Source organism: Haliaeetus albicilla, chromosome 10, assembly GCF_947461875.1.
Source record: "Haliaeetus albicilla chromosome 10, bHalAlb1.1, whole genome shotgun sequence".
Classification (NCBI taxonomy): domain Eukaryota; kingdom Metazoa; phylum Chordata; class Aves; order Accipitriformes; family Accipitridae; genus Haliaeetus; species Haliaeetus albicilla.
Window position 1 is genome coordinate 34885754 of NC_091492.1, and position 17537 is coordinate 34903290.

General features: G+C 36.9%; 1 protein-coding gene across 15 annotated transcripts in view; it reads left to right on the forward strand.

Annotated features, from left to right (window-relative positions):
• LOC104315585 (E1A-binding protein p400) overlaps positions 1-17537 on the forward strand; it is a 54216-nt gene that overhangs the window by 23402 nt on the left and 13277 nt on the right. For 7 of the 15 annotated variants that reach the window (XM_069794939.1, XM_069794941.1, XM_069794943.1 and 4 more), the window contains 23 exons: positions 55-229; positions 639-775; positions 1412-1598; positions 2559-2725; positions 3567-3721; positions 4248-4484; positions 5550-5714; positions 6572-6739; positions 8852-8946; positions 9743-10041; positions 10797-10999; positions 11101-11270; positions 11487-11683; positions 12183-12294; positions 13001-13144; positions 13432-13590; positions 13855-13938; positions 14535-14666; positions 14785-14829; positions 14937-15090; positions 15525-15766; positions 16316-16489; positions 16732-16779. In XM_069794939.1, coding sequence (XP_069651040.1) covers positions 55-229; positions 639-775; positions 1412-1598; positions 2559-2725; positions 3567-3721; positions 4248-4484; positions 5550-5714; positions 6572-6739; positions 8852-8946; positions 9743-10041; positions 10797-10999; positions 11101-11270; positions 11487-11683; positions 12183-12294; positions 13001-13144; positions 13432-13590; positions 13855-13938; positions 14535-14666; positions 14785-14829; positions 14937-15090; positions 15525-15766; positions 16316-16489; positions 16732-16779 — 3649 coding nt within the window. The remainder of the gene's footprint in view (positions 1-54; positions 230-638; positions 776-1411; positions 1599-2558; positions 2726-3566; positions 3722-4247; positions 4485-5549; positions 5715-6571; positions 6740-8851; positions 8947-9742; positions 10042-10796; positions 11000-11100; positions 11271-11486; positions 11684-12182; positions 12295-13000; positions 13145-13431; positions 13591-13854; positions 13939-14534; positions 14667-14784; positions 14830-14936; positions 15091-15524; positions 15767-16315; positions 16490-16731; positions 16780-17537) is intronic. The other 8 variants (XM_069794944.1, XM_069794955.1, XM_069794952.1 and 5 more) reach the window with 4 other exon arrangements.

Here is a 17537-nt window from a genome sequence, read left to right on the forward strand (position 1 = left end):
AATGATACTAACTAAATGCTGTATCATTTAAAAATCTTCTTTTATTATTCACAGCCAGCATCGTTTGCTTCTGATAGACACTCCTTTGCATAACACATTGATGGAGTTGTGGACCATGGTACATTTTCTGATTCCGGGAATTTCCAGACCTTATCTAGATTTTCCAGTAAAAGCAGCTAATGAGGAGAACCAGGATTATTGCCATAAACTGGTCATCAGGTTACACAGAGTATGTTGTAATTTTTTCTCATCTGTCCTACTACAGTAGTTAAGCTGTTGGGGGCGGGGGGGGGAAAGGAAGAAATGAAAAGATGTGGTTCAGCTTGAAATTTCTGGCCTTTCTTAACACTTTGTTCAGTTCAGACAGAAGGCCCTGCTGAAAGCAGGGGTTTCTGCTACTGGAATAGTATGGAGTTTTCTTTTAAAAAAATAATACAAGGCTCAGATTTTGAAGCATAACATTCAGAAATTAAAGAACAAATTAACGCCTATACAACTGTACATAGCAATATGATTATATATGGCATATGAGGTTTATCACATCAAATGTATTAGGTGTGAATAGGTTTAGCTTCCTGTTGTAAAACTGCATCTTTGAAGTGAGAAGTTTTTTTCCCCTCAATTATGAAATATTTCAGATGATTCAGCCATTTATTTTGCGAAGATCAAAGAGAGACGTTGAAAAGCAGCTAACAAAGAAATATGAACATGTGCTAAAGTGTCGTCTTTCTAGCCGACAAAAAGCTATGTACGAAGATGTCATATTACAACCAGGGTAAGTAGTTAAAACAGTAAATAAAACATGCTGTCGTTTTTGGTGCTTAAGCAAGATGATAAATGATTGTCACGGTTGGAAGTGTTTTAGTGTTTTTCTGAAATTTTCCACTGTGACCAGTGAATAGAATGTGATTACATTGTAAACTAAAATTACAGGCAAGTGATGCTATGGGCCTAGTGGAAAATACGCATTTACCTCTGGAACCTAAAAATCAAGTTGTAATGGTCAGGTTTGCTGTGCTATTTTCATTTAAGATTTGTCTCTAATGAGTGGTTCTTTATTTCTTAAAGGCCAAAGTGTTTCTCCTTGCACCCATCCATTTACCTGTGTGGTGGTATCAAGTGGTTATTGATAGGTGCAGGGGTGAAACAGAAACAAAGCAGGTAGAGGGTAGGGAGGTGGTTAGGTCGTATTTGACTGTAAGGTAGCACTGGTCCTTAGGTTTCATGTTTCCAAATTTATATTTGGTACAGTGCTACTTAAAATGCTCTAGAAAGACCTAGGTAAAATCTAAGCTTGTTTTAAGACTTTTGCATAACATACTGCATTGCACATTCTCACCTTGGTGGTTTGGGGACATCTCCATAAAAGCTATACTTAAATTAATGTATTTCTGTATAAATTATTTGGTAGAACCCAAGAAGCCCTCAAAAGTGGACATTTCATCAGTGTCCTGCATGTCCTGATGCAGTTGCAACGGATTTGTAATCACCCTGATCTGATAAACCCTCGGCTTTCAAGTACCTCTTATGTATCAGAAACACTGGAATACAGAACTGCGTCTCTGGTACTGAGTGCCCTAGAAAGGGATATTTGGAAGGTGAGTAGAAGAGTAAACTGTTTTTTTTTCTCTTAGTGCCCTTGTTGAATTTCAGTACTTAATATTGTTTCTTATACGTCATAAGTCTACCCGAAGTTTATAAATAGAAAGAATTCACTATTCTGTAACTGTGCCTACCAAGTGCGTACTTACTGCATCTCTTTTTTGTAATAGTAGTTTGAACTTTTCAAGTGGTTTGTAATCAGTAATTTTTCATGAACTACTTGGTCAAAGAGAAATTAGCTTTGCTTTCATCATACTCATGTTTGCAGTAATTTTCCAACACTGAAAACACTCTGGGTAGCACAGTGCTTATTTATGACATTCTGTAATTTTCTTTCTGCTTTCAGTAGCTAAAGGAGAGCAAGACTTATCACATAAGAGTGAACATTGATTCAGTGACTAAATTAGTACACTCCTGTCAATCCATTTGAAGTACCACTATTTGTGTTATCATTAAAGAAGTGATCCCCCTCTTTGAGATTATCAAAGGAAATGCATTAGAGAGAAGCACGAGTAATGGAGCAGATGAGATGATCTTTTTGGCTGATCTTGTTTCCGTCCTTCATATTTTTCTACTAAATTATATGTGTACCTTTATAGTTTGGCATTTTTGCCCAATAGTTAACAAACACCTTCTAAGAGTTCTACTTAATTCTTTGGAAGTTATGGTATATGAAGAATTGTTAAATGTGCCTTGCTTTGATTTCCATAACTGGCTAATGATTTCAAGTCTTTTTCTTCTGACGCTGATGCTTAAAATGGGACTATCAGTTTGAGATATATTTCCAAGGTTTCTAGACAGTTTTGGCTAATAATTAATAGTTTACTTTTTAAACTTACAGCATTTATTTCAAGTTAAAAAGTAAAATATAGAAAATGAATTCAGCATAGAACATAGAGATGATTTAACTGTTTGGGTCATCACATAAAACAAACCTTATTTTACAATATCCCTAGGAGTCAGACCTGTCTCTTTTTGATCTCATTGGAATGGAAAACAAAATGACTCATTATGAAGCACAAATGTTGCCAAAACAAAAGGTTACTAGAAAGTTGATTGAAGAAATCTACAGCTCCCCTCCACCACCAGCTAGGCCCAACCCAGTGAAGCTCAAACCAAGCAGGTATGTACAACTGCCCTCCTTTTAAGCTAGAATTACAGGAGGAAAATGGAGTTCTGTTGCTATATTTACAGAGTTCTGTCTGCATCTCTGGTAATGTGATTCACACAAAACCTCAGACTTGACTTTGCATTTTATTATTCTGTTGCTTTCTTGTTTACCCTGGAAAATAAGGATTCTATTTTAATAGTTTTTTGAGGCATACAATTCTATTTGAAGCTTGTTTATGGATTTCCCATAGTTTTTACTTCACCAGCAAATGAATTTTATTCTTGGTGTCCTTGTTTATGGCAAGTGAGTGTTGTTTTGCAAAATCAGCGTGGAGATAATGCTTCAAGACTAAGCTGGGCCTACAGTGTTAGCTGTGTTTGCAGTGTTGTAAGAGACATAGGAAGTTTTACAGCAGTAAATTTTTTAAGAGTATTTCTCTCCTGGCGAAGCAGTGGTTTCAGAGTAATGTGGAACTGTTTTTTTGATGCAAAGGGGCTGCCTGATGACCTGCCGGCATGTTGATGTCTCTCTGGAAATGATAAGAGAGCACCGTTCTTTTTCCCGATGTTGGGCTAGACTCTTTAAGCTGTTTGCTGTAATTCTGATTCATCCTGCATTAAACTGCATGCATGGCAATGAAAGTTTTCTTCTTTCTTGGACTTAGCAAAATGACTTTACAGAGTGTCCACACATGAAGTTTGCTGAAGTGATAAGTCTTGCCAGCTTCAGCCATCTGTGAGAAAGAGAGTAGCATCTGATATGATCAGTTTATACTCTCCTCGGGTGAAGAGTTTATTTTTAAAGGCCAGACTGTGATCTTCCTGTAGACTTCGACTTTTCATACTCTTTTCAGGTTGTTTCAACCCGTTCAGTACGGTCAGAAACCTGAGGGCAGGACCGTAGTTTTCCCAAGCACTCAAGTACAACGCACGGTGACCACAGCAACCGTAACTCAACAGGGACAAGTACGAGGAAGATCACCCATAGCTACAGTGTCTTCAAATCAAGGTAAGAGAGTTAGTGCTAGGTTGGTTACCTGAGCCCCTGCATAGACGGGTACAAGTTAGTCTGTTAATAGAGCTCCTTCTCCCTCTAGCTTAATGGTCTAGAATACTAGTGGCTTAAAAATACCAACAGATTAATTGCCAGTAAATTTCCCCACTAGTCTCTACTGTATGATCTATCTGGCAGTATAAAGCAAAACTAAGCTTTGTGTAACCTAACTGTTAGCATATGAAGTAAATATGGCCCAGTTGGTATTTAAACCCTGATCACGTGTAATGTTCTGTCAAAGACGGGAGTTTACAGTGCTTTTGTGTATTTATTTAACCTTTAAACAATGCTTTCCAAATATATAATGTTGTAAAAATAGGATGGAGTAAAAGGTGCGGATAGAAATCCCAGTCTGTAAGGACAAGCCGTTCCTGTAGCCATTTTAATATCCTGTTGGAAGGTTTCTTTTTAATGCAGGTTGTTTAAAAGAGTGGAGTTAAAACCTCTAACAGCTTGCACAAACAACCCTTATTGATTGCAGCCGCAGCAGCACAGTTTCAGACAACTCAGGCTTCCACCAGTGCTCCAAGACACCAGCCCGCAGCGACCTTCACCACAGCAACTAGCACAGCCAACCCTGTGAAACCGCGGGGCCAGACCTCTGCGCAGGCCTCTCAGCTAGGCCAGGCTCAGCCACAGGCCCCCTCGCACACCATCCAACAGAGTGTGCTGCCTCAGAGGCTGGTACTGACCTCTCAGGCCCAGGCACGGTTGCCTAGTAAGTGGCCTCCCCTTTCAAGGTTTCTCCCACCTTTGTACTACAATGAGGTTAAGTTACTAGGCACCCTAAAATGTGTACAGAATCGTTGTTTTTTTTTCACTCTTCTGATTAGCCTTGCTCAGTATGTTGCTTATGACCAAGGAAAATCGAAAATTGGATAAGAAACAATAGAATTGCTGTGGACATACATTAGCGGTGTCAACTTAATCTCCTATTTCTGCATGTTTCTTCTGCTGGCAAGACTTCCTTCAGACCAAATGTTTTAGCTCTGTCCTAATTATTCCTTTCATATTAAACACTAATCCATCTGCTAAAGGCCTCTCTCGCAGAGAGGAACGTCGCGACTGTTAGGCAGAGAAAAGCGATGAGGCTTTGCTTTAAGGTTGTATGTGCACTGCCTATTAGCATGTGTATAGAGTACTGAGCACTGATGTATTAATTTTATCTCTGGGGTAATGCACTGCCTTTACAAAAGCTAAATTTTCTCGCCAGTGTTTTCTCAATATCATAAAACTTAATGCTTAAATGCCTCTAACCTTTCTGCATTTAAATCACAAAAAGCTTGGTCCTTGTCACTTTAAAGCTTTTTGATTTGTCTAAGTGCAGATCGCTTAATATAAATCCTGTTTCATCAGCAAATTTCAGGCCATTTCAAATGTGTATTTACAGTGCCACATGGGTGAATATTTTTGCCTCTTCCTTAAACCTTCCTTCGTGCTCTTGAAAAGGCAGTGAAAATCTATACTTAATGTCTATACTCGTTCTGTTACAAAGTGTCACATGAGTTTTCAGGTAGCTCTTAACTTTTTTGCTAATGAAAGTGATAACTTCTAAAATGTTGATGTTCTTACCCTTTCAACAATCAGCTTTTTTCCAGTTTGTCCAACAAATATAGAAAGCAATACCTGCTTAACTTTTATATGACACTTTTGATGCACTAAGTATAATTATGCATGGAAGGCGCTTCAGCACCAGTTTACTAACCAAAACTTAGAATTGTGAATATTGAACAACCCACCTCCCACTTTGTTTTTTCTTAATGCCTGTTTCCCTCCTTAACAGGTGGTGAGGTAGTAAAAATAGCCCAGCTGGCTTCTATAGCAGGAGCACAAGGCAGAATCGCTCAGCCAGAGACCCCTGTAACACTGCAGTTCCAAGGGAACAAGTTCACTTTATCACATAGTCAACTTCGCCAGCTCACTGCAGGGCAACCCTTGCAGTTACAAGGTACTTATTTCAAAACAGGGAGTTCTCCATTATTTAGAGTGCTCATGTTTTGATATGGGCAGCACGTTCCTTGTTGCTATATGTTAAGGAGGTTTTTCCATCCCCACTGCTTGTACTGTTCTGCTCTACCTATTTTCTCTGTGAGACAGAGATAACAAGGTAGCTCTGTTTTGAAAAATAAATGCCTATCAAATGAAAGACACGGTTGCTTTCTTTTTCTGTATTGTTTTTCAAGATTTTATTATTGAATTTGTTTTCCCATGTATGCAATATAGCTAAAGTAAGGTGAGGCATTATTTCAGATAAACATCCTGATGAGCAGAAACAGACAAAACTGAGGATGTTCTTGGTTTGTTCTGAAATGGTGTAAATAATACTTAAAGATTGGTGTGCCTCTGAATTTTAACCCAACTGTTACCCTGACCTGAATGCTCTGCCTACCATACATTTTACTCTGAAGTTTCCAAATTTCCCTTGCTGGTGGTATGTGTGTTGCCAAATTCAGGAGAACCTGGACATCTTGGTTATCTGTGGCCAACAAAATAAATAGAGGGAATGCTAAGTGAGAATTTTTTGGTTGATTTGGATTTCATCTGAATTCCATATAAAATACCTAGATTAAGAATGATACCCCTATGACATGAAACTCCTCTTTAACTGTGAAGACTGAGGTGTTTCCCTCCTGTCGGATATTATGCAACTTTAAATCAGATTGGTGTAATGAACTTGTCTGGGAAAATTTAACATAGTTTGAGGCAGTAACGATCAGTTTGTAACAGTAGTATCTTTTGCTAGAGAACACTATTTATTCTTTTCCATTCTATCCAGCCTAATTTTTTTTAAATCCTCCATTGCAGGAAGTGTTCTTCAGATTGTTTCAGCACCTGGTCAGCAGTATTTGAGACCTCAGGGTCCAGTTGTCATGCAAACGGTTTCCCAAGCGGGAACTGTTCAGAATGCTCTGAATGCTTTAGGAAACCAACATCAAGCAGGTGTCCCAACTTCCACAGCAGTGACACAGCAAGGTAGGTTTTCTAGCCTGAAGAAATGTCTCTATCCAAACATTCAATTACTAAAATCACACTGATATAAAACTCCAAATGGTTATAGATCATAATTCTGTAAGGTGAGTTCAGAAGCAGGTAAACTATGAGACAAATCCTTCTGATTTGTGTCTGATGTGTACTGGAATTTTAGATAATTTTTTAGTACAAACTTGGGAGAGTTTGCAACTGTATTAAATATACAGAATTTTTTTAACCCGTTGTGTCTTAGGTCAAATTTTTGTGGGAAGAAGTGTTTGAAATACTTTGTTACTTTTTTCAAAGAAAGGTCAGGATGAATATTTTTTATACTGATAGAGAATGTCCAGCAATCCTCTCAATTTTTCTACATTGATTTTGTTTTTATCTAATTTTCTTTGCTTCTCGATCTAATCAAGCTACTGTTTTCCCTTTCCCTCTGCAAATACTGCTTAGGTGTTTGGTGCCTTGCTGCAAATGTGATCAGTTCCTTGCTTAAAAACATGATCAAGATGTTGATCAAAAAACAATAGAGAAATTGCTGTCTAGGATGCATTTACAACGAAACAGCAGATTGTTAAATGATGATAAATGCAATGCTAGGAGTTCGTTCCCTGGAAGTGGCCATCTGCTGTAATTTTCTCTAGATATAAACCATTCCCTCAAAACAGACTGTTTACTGCTCCTTTTTGATGTATTAATGTGCCCTTGAAGTTCATATTTTGACTTTCTGAAGAGTAAACATCTCATCATAAAAAGGGAGAGGAAGCTTCAACAGCCTCCCAGTTGTTGGGAGGTAAAGGATTTCTGTCATATTTTGGAAGATCTGTGGCTCAAATGTTTCACCCTCCAGCTCTGATTACATTACAGGTACTCCTAATATGGCCACAGTTCAGAATGAAAATTGATGTAAGATTTCTACAAAAACTCATGCATCTTACTACTGTCATGATGGTGAAAAGAGAGCTCTGTGAAAAGCAATAACTACTAAAGTACTGTTTCCAATTGATAAAAGAAAACATTATTATTATTTTTGCTGTTCATCTTTGGAGGAAGATGTAAAGTGTATTAAAAATACTTATTTTTACTTTCTGCATTTTGGAAATTCAGAATTATGCCAAATAAATTCCATTGCTTTGGGTGATTGGAAACTGTAATTGCTGGGCTCATGTGTAGCTTTGTAGTAAAATTGGATTTATAATGGCTATCTGTATTAGCTTGTTTTTAATAAAAATGCAGAAAGGCAAAGCTTAAACTTCCGCATACTCCTTGGAGTCTGTTAATTTAAAGACTAGCACCTGCTTGTTAACTTGAATGCGGTTCTTCATGGGTGTATTGACTCGCCACTAAGTACAGTTTCACAGTGACTAGTGGAGGTTGTGCTGCTTTTCTAGTACAAATAATCAGTGCTGATGAGCAATGCATTCTGGCTGAGATAGAAACCTATGTATCTTATCAAGAAAATAACTGCTACACGGTGTCTATAGTCTGCTAGTACATGAAGGGTATTACTGTAGTTTTGATTAGTTTACTTGTGTGTAATGGTCTTATAGTTTTGTTAGCTGTCAGGGAAAATATCTCCTAGCAGTTGAATTCACAAGAATGCTACTGTGAGATTCCATCATATAGTTTCATCAGTTTGTAAATATACTGAATTCATATGTTTTGTGAAAAATCTTAGATGATTTGTTTAAGATAAATTAGAACAATCTCTTCCCTGCCCATGGCAGGGGGGTTGGAACTAGATGATCTTGAAGGTCCCCTCCAACCCAAGCCGTTCTATGATTCTGTGATTTAGAGCATAACTTCTAAATATTAATACCTATTGTGCTATACATGACATTTTGAATAAACTACAAATGCAGCAGTTCTGGTGCAAAGCAAAGTAAAATTCCATTGATCTATCTTGGATTTTTGTGAAAACAGTTAGTGTAAATATCTTTCAGACATCTGATGTGTAACAAAGTACAAATTTGCAATACCCAATGGACATTTAGACTAAAAATTTGTCTGCAATTATGATGTGTTACAGCTATGAAATGTCTACTTATTGAAAATAATAAATGAAACCAGTCTTCAGAAGAATAAATATATAAACACAAGGTTTATCCTCAGTTTGTATTCCAGGTAGAACTGCAGTTACTAATTTGTCATCACCTGGTGACATGGGATCAGTGTTAAAACCAGCACCTACACATGGACAATCGCAGGTACTTCATTTTTATTTTCTTATGCAAACAGAACTTCTCAGGATTGTTACTAAGTCCATGTAGTAGTTGGAAGCTATAATTTACAAAGTTGGAATTAATTAGGAACTTTGATGATTACAGAGTAGGTAAAAACCCCAACTTTTGTCAGTGTTTCAGATGAAAATGCATCAGATCTGTCAACCTATAATCCATAGTTTAAAATAAATTCTGGTGTATAAAAGCAGCTAACAACTTTCTGGTGCTATGATAGCAGACAGGTTCTTGTAACTGTAATATATCATAATTATGTAGTAATGCATAAGTAAAGGGAAATTGTAAGATTTTCTGGGTGTTTTGAACACAAAGGCAATGGGGCAGATTTTTATAGATTTTAAATCGTAACCAGTTTTTAGAAAAGATAATCAAGCAACCTATAAAGCATAGGGAAACGTCAAGTATATGTTAAACTGTGCAAGAACCTGCACCTTATCAGTATTAGTGTGTTAATTGAAATACCCTAAATATAAATGATTTTGTTTTGTTTCCAAAACTATGAAAATGTACTTTTAAAAAAGCAAGAAGATACTCAACTAAGAATTGACTCTTTAATATGAATTGAATTTAGCTGTAGTCTTCAAATTTTATCCAAAATTTACACCTTCTGTGATTGGTCTACATAGGTGTTATAATCTGGGATGTTGGCATAAAGCACACAGTGCTCTGATCTTGATAGCTTCATTCTAAAGAAACTCAAATTCCTAAGTGATTCTGATGAGCAGCAAATTTTTTTTTTTTTTTTCAACTTTTCTTGGCAAAGGAAACATATGAAGAAAAGAACCGGCTTTTGAAGGAGCGCCTGGACAGAATATTTTCTGGCAATGAGCGACGTTGTTCACGGGCCCCAATGTACGGCAGAGACTTGCTGAGTGTTTGTTCTTTGACTGGTGAAAGAAGGCCCTCTCAGCTGTCTTCCAGTGAAGACAACAGTTGGAGGTGGGCTGGCTTTGTGAACTGTTGCCTTTCTTCAAGTGCCTCTGGAAGCCCAAGTAACCCATTGCAAGAAATGATCCTGACTTCAGTTCAGCAACAAGAATCTCTAAAGCATGTTGTTAACAGGTAATGTGTGACTCTGCCTAGTGAGCCTTTAATACATTTGGTTATTTCTTAAACACTCCTTTTCAAAAAAGCTTTAAAACTTTGTTTCTGTCCCTGAGCTTGTTTGGTTTAGACTGATTTGTTTAGTAGTAAATGATGTGCAGTATGAACATAAAAATAACAACCACTTCTGTTTCTTTTAGAATCTTTATAATAAAGAGTTTTCAGTGCTTCATTCCTAATTTCAAGCCCAAATTCAGTTGACCATACTTAAGCTTACATTCTTATGCTTTGAATTTACTTCCGAGTAGGTACCTCTTAGAGCCAACCAACAAGAGTTAAGACACAGAGATGTAGGCAGAAGCTAATTTAGTTAAAGCTGACATTTAGTGGATTGTGTGCAGAGCGATAGCTGCAGTTTTCTAGAAACATGAAATGCAATTAGAAGAACTCAAACTTTTTTTAATTGCTTTTAGTAAGTTTGGTATGGTGGGTGTTTCTTGTGTTTGAGCTCCAGTGACTGAATGCAGTGGTCACAGTGCAAACACCTTAACACAGGCTGTCATCAAAGCAGACAAAATAAAACAAAAAGATAAAGGGAGATAGAGAATATTAACACTTTGAAGGTATGCAACACTTACTAAGTCACTTTATTAAAAGTGGTTAGATAGTAGTGTAAAATTACATGGTTGACAGGCTGAAAATTATTGCTGTAGTTGATAATTTTGTATGTAACTTTTAAAACTGATATTCCCTTCTTTTGATGCTTTTCACAGGGCTCTCTTTGTATTGCCAGCTGCAGTTGCTGCTCCCCCATGTTTGTATGTAGCAAATCCTCCCCCTTCATATAGTCACAGATTGAAACTCCTTAAGCACAGTCTTAAGCAGAAGGCAGCTCCACACTTGCATCAGTTGCAACAGATTACAACTCCTCACTTGCTACAGTTCCCTGACCTCCGGCTGGTGCAGTATGACTCAGGTAAAGGGGGACATTTGGTGATAATATTTCAGTAATTTCCTGTTTCACAGGAATGGAATTTCTACATAAAACCATTATTGGTTTTGTTGTTTGAAATATAGGAAAATTAGAAGCTCTTGCTGTCTTGCTTCAAAAGTTGAAATCTGAAGGGCGCCGAGTGCTGATTTTGTCACAGATGATTCTGATGTTGGACATACTGGAATTGTTTCTGAATTTCCATTTCCTCACATTTGTGAGGATTGATGAATATGCTAACCATGAACAACGGCAGGTAAGTTTGCCCTAATGGTTGTCCACTGGTACAGCAATATGTGCTGCTCAGGCTTTTATACGCTGCAGCAGGAGAAGGAAATTTGCTTTGTTTCTTCTCATTTTGAAACACTTGACTTGTTTTTGTCTGGTTTTTATTAGGCTATAGTGAATTTGGTTTGGTATTTTATTTTGATATATAGTTTATTTACTCCTTGCTTTTATTCCATTTATGTAGGAGCTGATGAAAATTTTCAACAGAGACAAGCGCATTTTCTGTGCCATCCTTTCCTCTCACAGTCGTTCCACTGGAGTCAATCTTGTTGAGGCAGACACTGTTGTGTTCTATGACAATGATCTAAACCCAGTGATGGATGCAAAAGCTCAGGAATGGTGTGACAGAATTGGGAGATGTAAAGATATCCATATATACAGGTGATGGTTACAGATCAATGACCGCTCTTTAACATGCTTTAATGTAAGGTTAATTCAGATAGTGCTACTCTGTATGATCTGAAATAAAGTGGAAACAGTGCTGAAAACTTCATCTCACTTCAATAAAAATGATGCCAGGTTATCGTATGAAAATGTGGTCTGTCTTAATACCAAATGTAATGAATGAATCATACCTGCGTGGTTTTTGTGTGTTAGTTTACATGGAATTTTTTAAGTGAGGTGGGTTTTTATTTTTTTTTTTTTATTTTTTTTTTTTTAAATTACACTGATTTTTAAAAGAAAGCTTTAAACTAGAGGTGGTAGTATGTGTTTTGTTCTGGGCCTGTACCAGAACTAAAAAAAAACCCCACAAACCACCACATTTTAAGAGTTCAGTGTTACTCTCTAAGGGCAATTTCTCTTTTTGTTTCTGAAAGTTGTTTTGGAAATGACTTAACAAATTTCTGTTCTTTTCTTTTTCCTTTTTTTTTTTTTTTAGGCTTGTCAGTGGTAATTCTGTAGAAGAGAAGCTTTTGAAAAACGGCACAAAGGACTTGATCAGAGAAGTAGCTGCTCAGGGAAATGACTATTCAATGGCCTTTTTAACACAGGTAAGTTAGTATTCAAAATATGTTCAAACACCTGTGTTGCAGTGTTTAATAAATTCAAGCATCTGTGTTGGAGTGTTTAATAACAGTTTAGTAGAAATCTGTTTGGACTAGAATTGATAGGTAAGCAGATTTCATGATTGCTTGAACTCTAGGTGTTAGGGCCACATTCTCTCAAATACTGTCCATCTGCTTTTGTTCTGTTACTTGCACAGTGATGCACAGGCATCATCTATGTGACTTAATATATTCTGTTTTCTTGCACCCTGCTGCAAAATTCTGCAGAGCTTGTAAGGGTGAAGGTTTCAACAACTTTAAAAATGCGAAATACAAAGTTCGGGTAGTTAGTGAGATAGGCTCTCAATTGCTGCTTTGAAGATGCAGAAGACAGTGACTGCACTGATGAAGCTAGTCCATCTTCTTCTGGCACTCCCAATATGGTAGTGCAGGATGAGACAGTGTGTATTTCTGACTTCCCTATAAATGAACTGTTAACACTTTATTCTACTCTGTAGTCCTACAGGAGAAAGTTACAGAGCAGAAAATGGACAATTTTCCAGAAATAATAGATAGAGGTTTATTTTTTCTTTAGTCAGTCCATAGTTTATAAGGTCACTTGAACCTGAGCTAACTCAAAATTATATAAAAAAATAGAATGGTCCCAAAAGCTGAATGTACTTCTCTTTTTTTTTTTCTTCTGCTTACCAAGCAAACGATTCAGGAATTGTTTGAGGTTCATTCTCCTATGGAGGATTCTGGATTTAGAGTGAAAGCAGAAGAATTTGTAGTACTTTCTCAAGAGCCATCTCCAGCTGAAAATATTTCACCTAAAGTTGCAAGACCATTCATAGAGGTAATTATTAATACATACATTAAAAGTACAGCTGTGCAACATTAGTATTAAACAGCTGCCTTACCTTTTTTTATCTGGGTAAATTCTGTCAATCTCTTTTGCTGGTAGTTTTATGTTGTTTTGTCATTTTCCTTGTAACAAAACTTCCAAAAGATCACAGTTGAGTTGTATACTTTCTGGGGACTCTTTTCTTTTACCTCAGCAGAGACTTATTCCAGAAATTTGTGTTGGATTTCAGTGAACTTTTTATGGGGTTTCTTTATTTTTAAAATACATCTTTCTGAAAGGCCCTCAACAGTATTGAACAAGAGGATGAGGAGTCAAATGATCGTGCACAAGAAATAGGACCCGAGTCAAGCATTGAACCTTTAATCTCAGAGCTCTGCGAGACAAAATACAATGAAGAGCCCTCACAGCTGCAGGAGTTAGTTGCTGTTGTGGATCAGGTACCATGACTTTCCATGATTATTTGGTTAAAAAGTAATGTTTAGTTCAAATATTTCAATTTCTTTGCAGTCTGGCCTTAAAGCAACTTTGTTGTCTATGGGATTGATACTCCCATTAAATGGATGGGAGACGTCCTACTGACTTAAGATGTTAAGCCATTAGAGGGGGAGATCAGTTTTAAGGAGAGCTTTGATACACTCTCCTTCAGTTAACTTTTATTATCCTCAATACTAACTTCTTTTTTACTTGATACGTTCTCTCAGCTTACTCCAATTGAGAAGTATGCTATGAATTATTTAGAGCTCTTCCACGTTTCAGTTGATGAGAATGAGCCACGGTTGAATGAGGTAAAACAACAAATCTTTCTTTTCCATGTTGTTCTGGCACAGTATGTGCAAGCAGGGTTATATTTTTCAATGTGAAGTGGAAGTTTCTCCAATGACGGGGAATAGATTGTAGGCACTTTTGTGATCTTCTCTTGCTGTACTTTATGAACACTGGAATGCCTTACACAGAGCTTATTATTTTGGGATTCTCTTGGTTTAAGCAGGTGTCAGTTCTTAATTTCTTTTTTATAAGATGGGAATGACATTCTTCAGAACAGCTCAGCAAATATTTGTTGTACTCCATTGATAGTGGGGGAAAAAATTTCATTAATTTCAGTGAGCCTGCTTTTTTGGGTAAAGGAGCTGTGTTCTGGTTGTCTTGGTTGTTTAACTGAAATTCTGAGTTTGCTTTATTGTGAGGATTTAAAGAGCCTCAACAGAGACCAGAAAAATCTCTTCTAAATGATTGTGAATATATCCGTTAAGAAATTGCTGTAAGATTTCTGTGCCTGAAAACGTCAAAGTTCAAGGAGTTTGTCCATAAAATACAAATTGATGCATTTTAATCCAATGTCTGTTACTGCATAAAGTTTATAAGGAGTCTGACTTTCATCTAGATGGAATTGAAAACTGCAAAGAAAGCATGGGAAGTCCAGCATATGAAGGAGTTAAAGGAAAAAGAGCAAAAAATGCTTTGGGAGGATGAAGAGGAACTTCTAACCTACACTCGGGAGGATGCATACAACAAAGTAATTCCTGATTAGTCTTGTTTTTCTTAATAGTTTATTTATTAAGAGTTATTCTGAAGACCTTTTCCTTCAGGGTTCAGTTGGATCATTTGAACTGTATTCTCTTTTTGCTGTGTAGGAATATGTCTATGAAGGTCCAGATGGACAAACCGAAATAATGCCAGTAAGTAAAAGTAACACCAGGCAGCCTAAACAGGCTTTTAATTTTTTGAAACATAAAGATCAGTGGAGAGTTAATATTGCAGTAACTACAAATTTTGTTCTGTGTAGCTTTGGACTCCTCCCACTCCACCTCAGGATGACAATGATATCTACATAGATTCTGTTATGTGCCTGATGTATGATACCACGCCTATTCCAGAATCAAAGTTGCCTCCAGTGTATGTCAGGAAGGAACGTAAACGACACAAAACAGATCCATCTGGTAAGTGTTTCTTCAAAACTGTTCTGAGATTTATTGCTGAAAGTTAAAAAAAATCAAGGGATTTTTTATACCTCCTACATGTCTGGTCCAGTAAAGATAAATCTGCAGGTTTGAAGAGATGAAAATTCTTGTCTCACCATGGTCTTGAAGCAATAGATTCACTGGAAGCCTCAGTTCTTACATTGTGTCTTTCTATATAGACGTATAGGTGTTTTTAAAAGGACAATTTTAGAAAATGGGCATTCTACTATGTGAGTTAGGAAAAGGCTGATCTTTATACCAGGCTTTGTTTAGTTACTGACGGTACGCTTTTAAGAGGCAGTGGGGAATAGTCTGTACACATGTAGGAGCATTTTGCAGCTATAAGTAGCAGAAGAATCAAAGAATGGTAGTAACTATTTACCAAGAATTTTTTTTCAATTTTTTTTTCTTAGCTGCAGGTAGGAAGAAAAAGCAACGTCACGGAGAGACAGTTATTCCACCTCGTTCACTTTTTGATCGAGCAACTCCAGGAATGTTGAAAATGCGCCGAGAGGGCAAAGAGCAAAAGAAAAACATCTTGTTGAAACAACAAACACAGTTTGCAAAGCCTTTGCCAACTCTTGTCAAACCAGCTGCTGAGGCTGGACAGGATAACCCAGAGTGGTTGATCAGTGAAGACTGGGCACTTCTGCAGGTCAGATGATACCTTCACTTTCTGCTGTTATTATTTATTGTATTTTGGCTTCTAATTTCAGAAATGGCTTTCTGCACTTTATCTCTTCAAGGTTATTTCTAATTCTTAATGGCTAGTTTGGCATTTTGCTCAGAACAGATTGCCTATCATTTTTGTCCCTCTAAGGATAAATTAAAGGTTAAATTACAAAATGCATGATTAAGTCCTATTTTTGTTGTAGAGAACACTTACTATTATGTTCCAGATTAATTGTGCTGGCTGGACATTGGATAATGCAGCTAAGGTTCCCCCCACCTTTGAGAAGAGAGCAGCACTCGAATGGCAGCTCTCTGTTTCTCTTATACCAATCTCCAAGTGTTTTCTTGCATATCAGTCTGCATAATAGTATTTTATGCTTATTTATTCTCGGTGAATGTAGGTGAACATAGCCTGAGCCCTAGGCCGACTGTATCGTTGTAGTAATGGTGTGTGGACACATGGAGATAAGGGTAGGTTTGGAAGATTGGAATGATTTGTCTTCTGAAGCTTTTGTACCTTTATCTATTGTAGGCAGTGAAGCAGCTGCTGGAGCTTCCTTTAAATCTTGCTGTTGTATCGCCAGCACACACTCCCAATTGGGACCTTGTTAGTGATGTTGTTAACTCATGCAGCAGAGTCTATCGCTCACCAAAACAATGCCGAAACAGATATGAAAATGTCATTATTCCAAGGGAAGAAGGAAAGGTGAGTTTACATAGAATGATGCGTCTTTTTTTACCTTAAGTTTGTAGAGTTTTTTTTCCTTATCTCCGTAAACACTTGTTTTTTGTTAAATGTTTCAACAGTGTAAATAAATAACTTTTAAAAGATTATAAAATTATCCTCATCAGGATTTCCACTTATTTTATGTGATTTCTTTGAAAAGAAAAAGCACCTGAACAAAATCTTCCACAAAAGATCATCTAACTTTCCTTCTTATTTTACAGCTAATGTACGAAGCTAATCCTAAAAAGAAGACAAAAAGTATTTATAAGGTGTGCATTGGTATTCTTTCAAAATCAAATCTAGACACTGTGGTATTTAGCAGCAATGGAGGTGGGCAGATAATTCATATGAGATCCATGTTGAGTGTTACTTGAGTTCTGAAACATCAATTACAATTCCAAATTTATTTTTCCTTTCTTTGTTGATACAGTGGATTGACACCAGACTTCAGCTTTTGGATTTGATAGATAAATTTTAAATCATGCAAGAAGTTTGTGATTTCACTTAAACTGTAGTGGGTATTTTTCCACCTAACAACCACCATATAACTTATCCTGATTATTATGAGGGTACTTAAGATCTGTAAGAATGTACTTCATGCTAGAGTCTAAGTGGATTACAAATACATAGTGAATTTAATGCTTGAAGCACCTTTTAGTAAATGAGGATGATAGTACGCTACAGAAACAAAAATAAATTCCATGATTATAAACAGCTTCTTCCAAACCATACAGCAATTTAGTGACAGAACTGGGTAGAAAATCTAGAACTTCTGACTGTAGTCCCATGCTCTGGCTAATAAGCAGGTTTGTCCCTGACTGGCAGTTTCTACTTAGGAGAAGCCAAGTATTAGAATGGCATGGTGTGTTGGATGTTAACATAGCTTTGTTGGGAGAGCAGTGCAGTGATGGTTTTATTATATTATGTGTGCGCTATGCATAACTATAAACTAATGGGCTCTTGGTTTGGGTACTGAATTAAACTTGCAAAATCTAAACTAAAGCAAAGATTCTTTTTCAAATTAGAG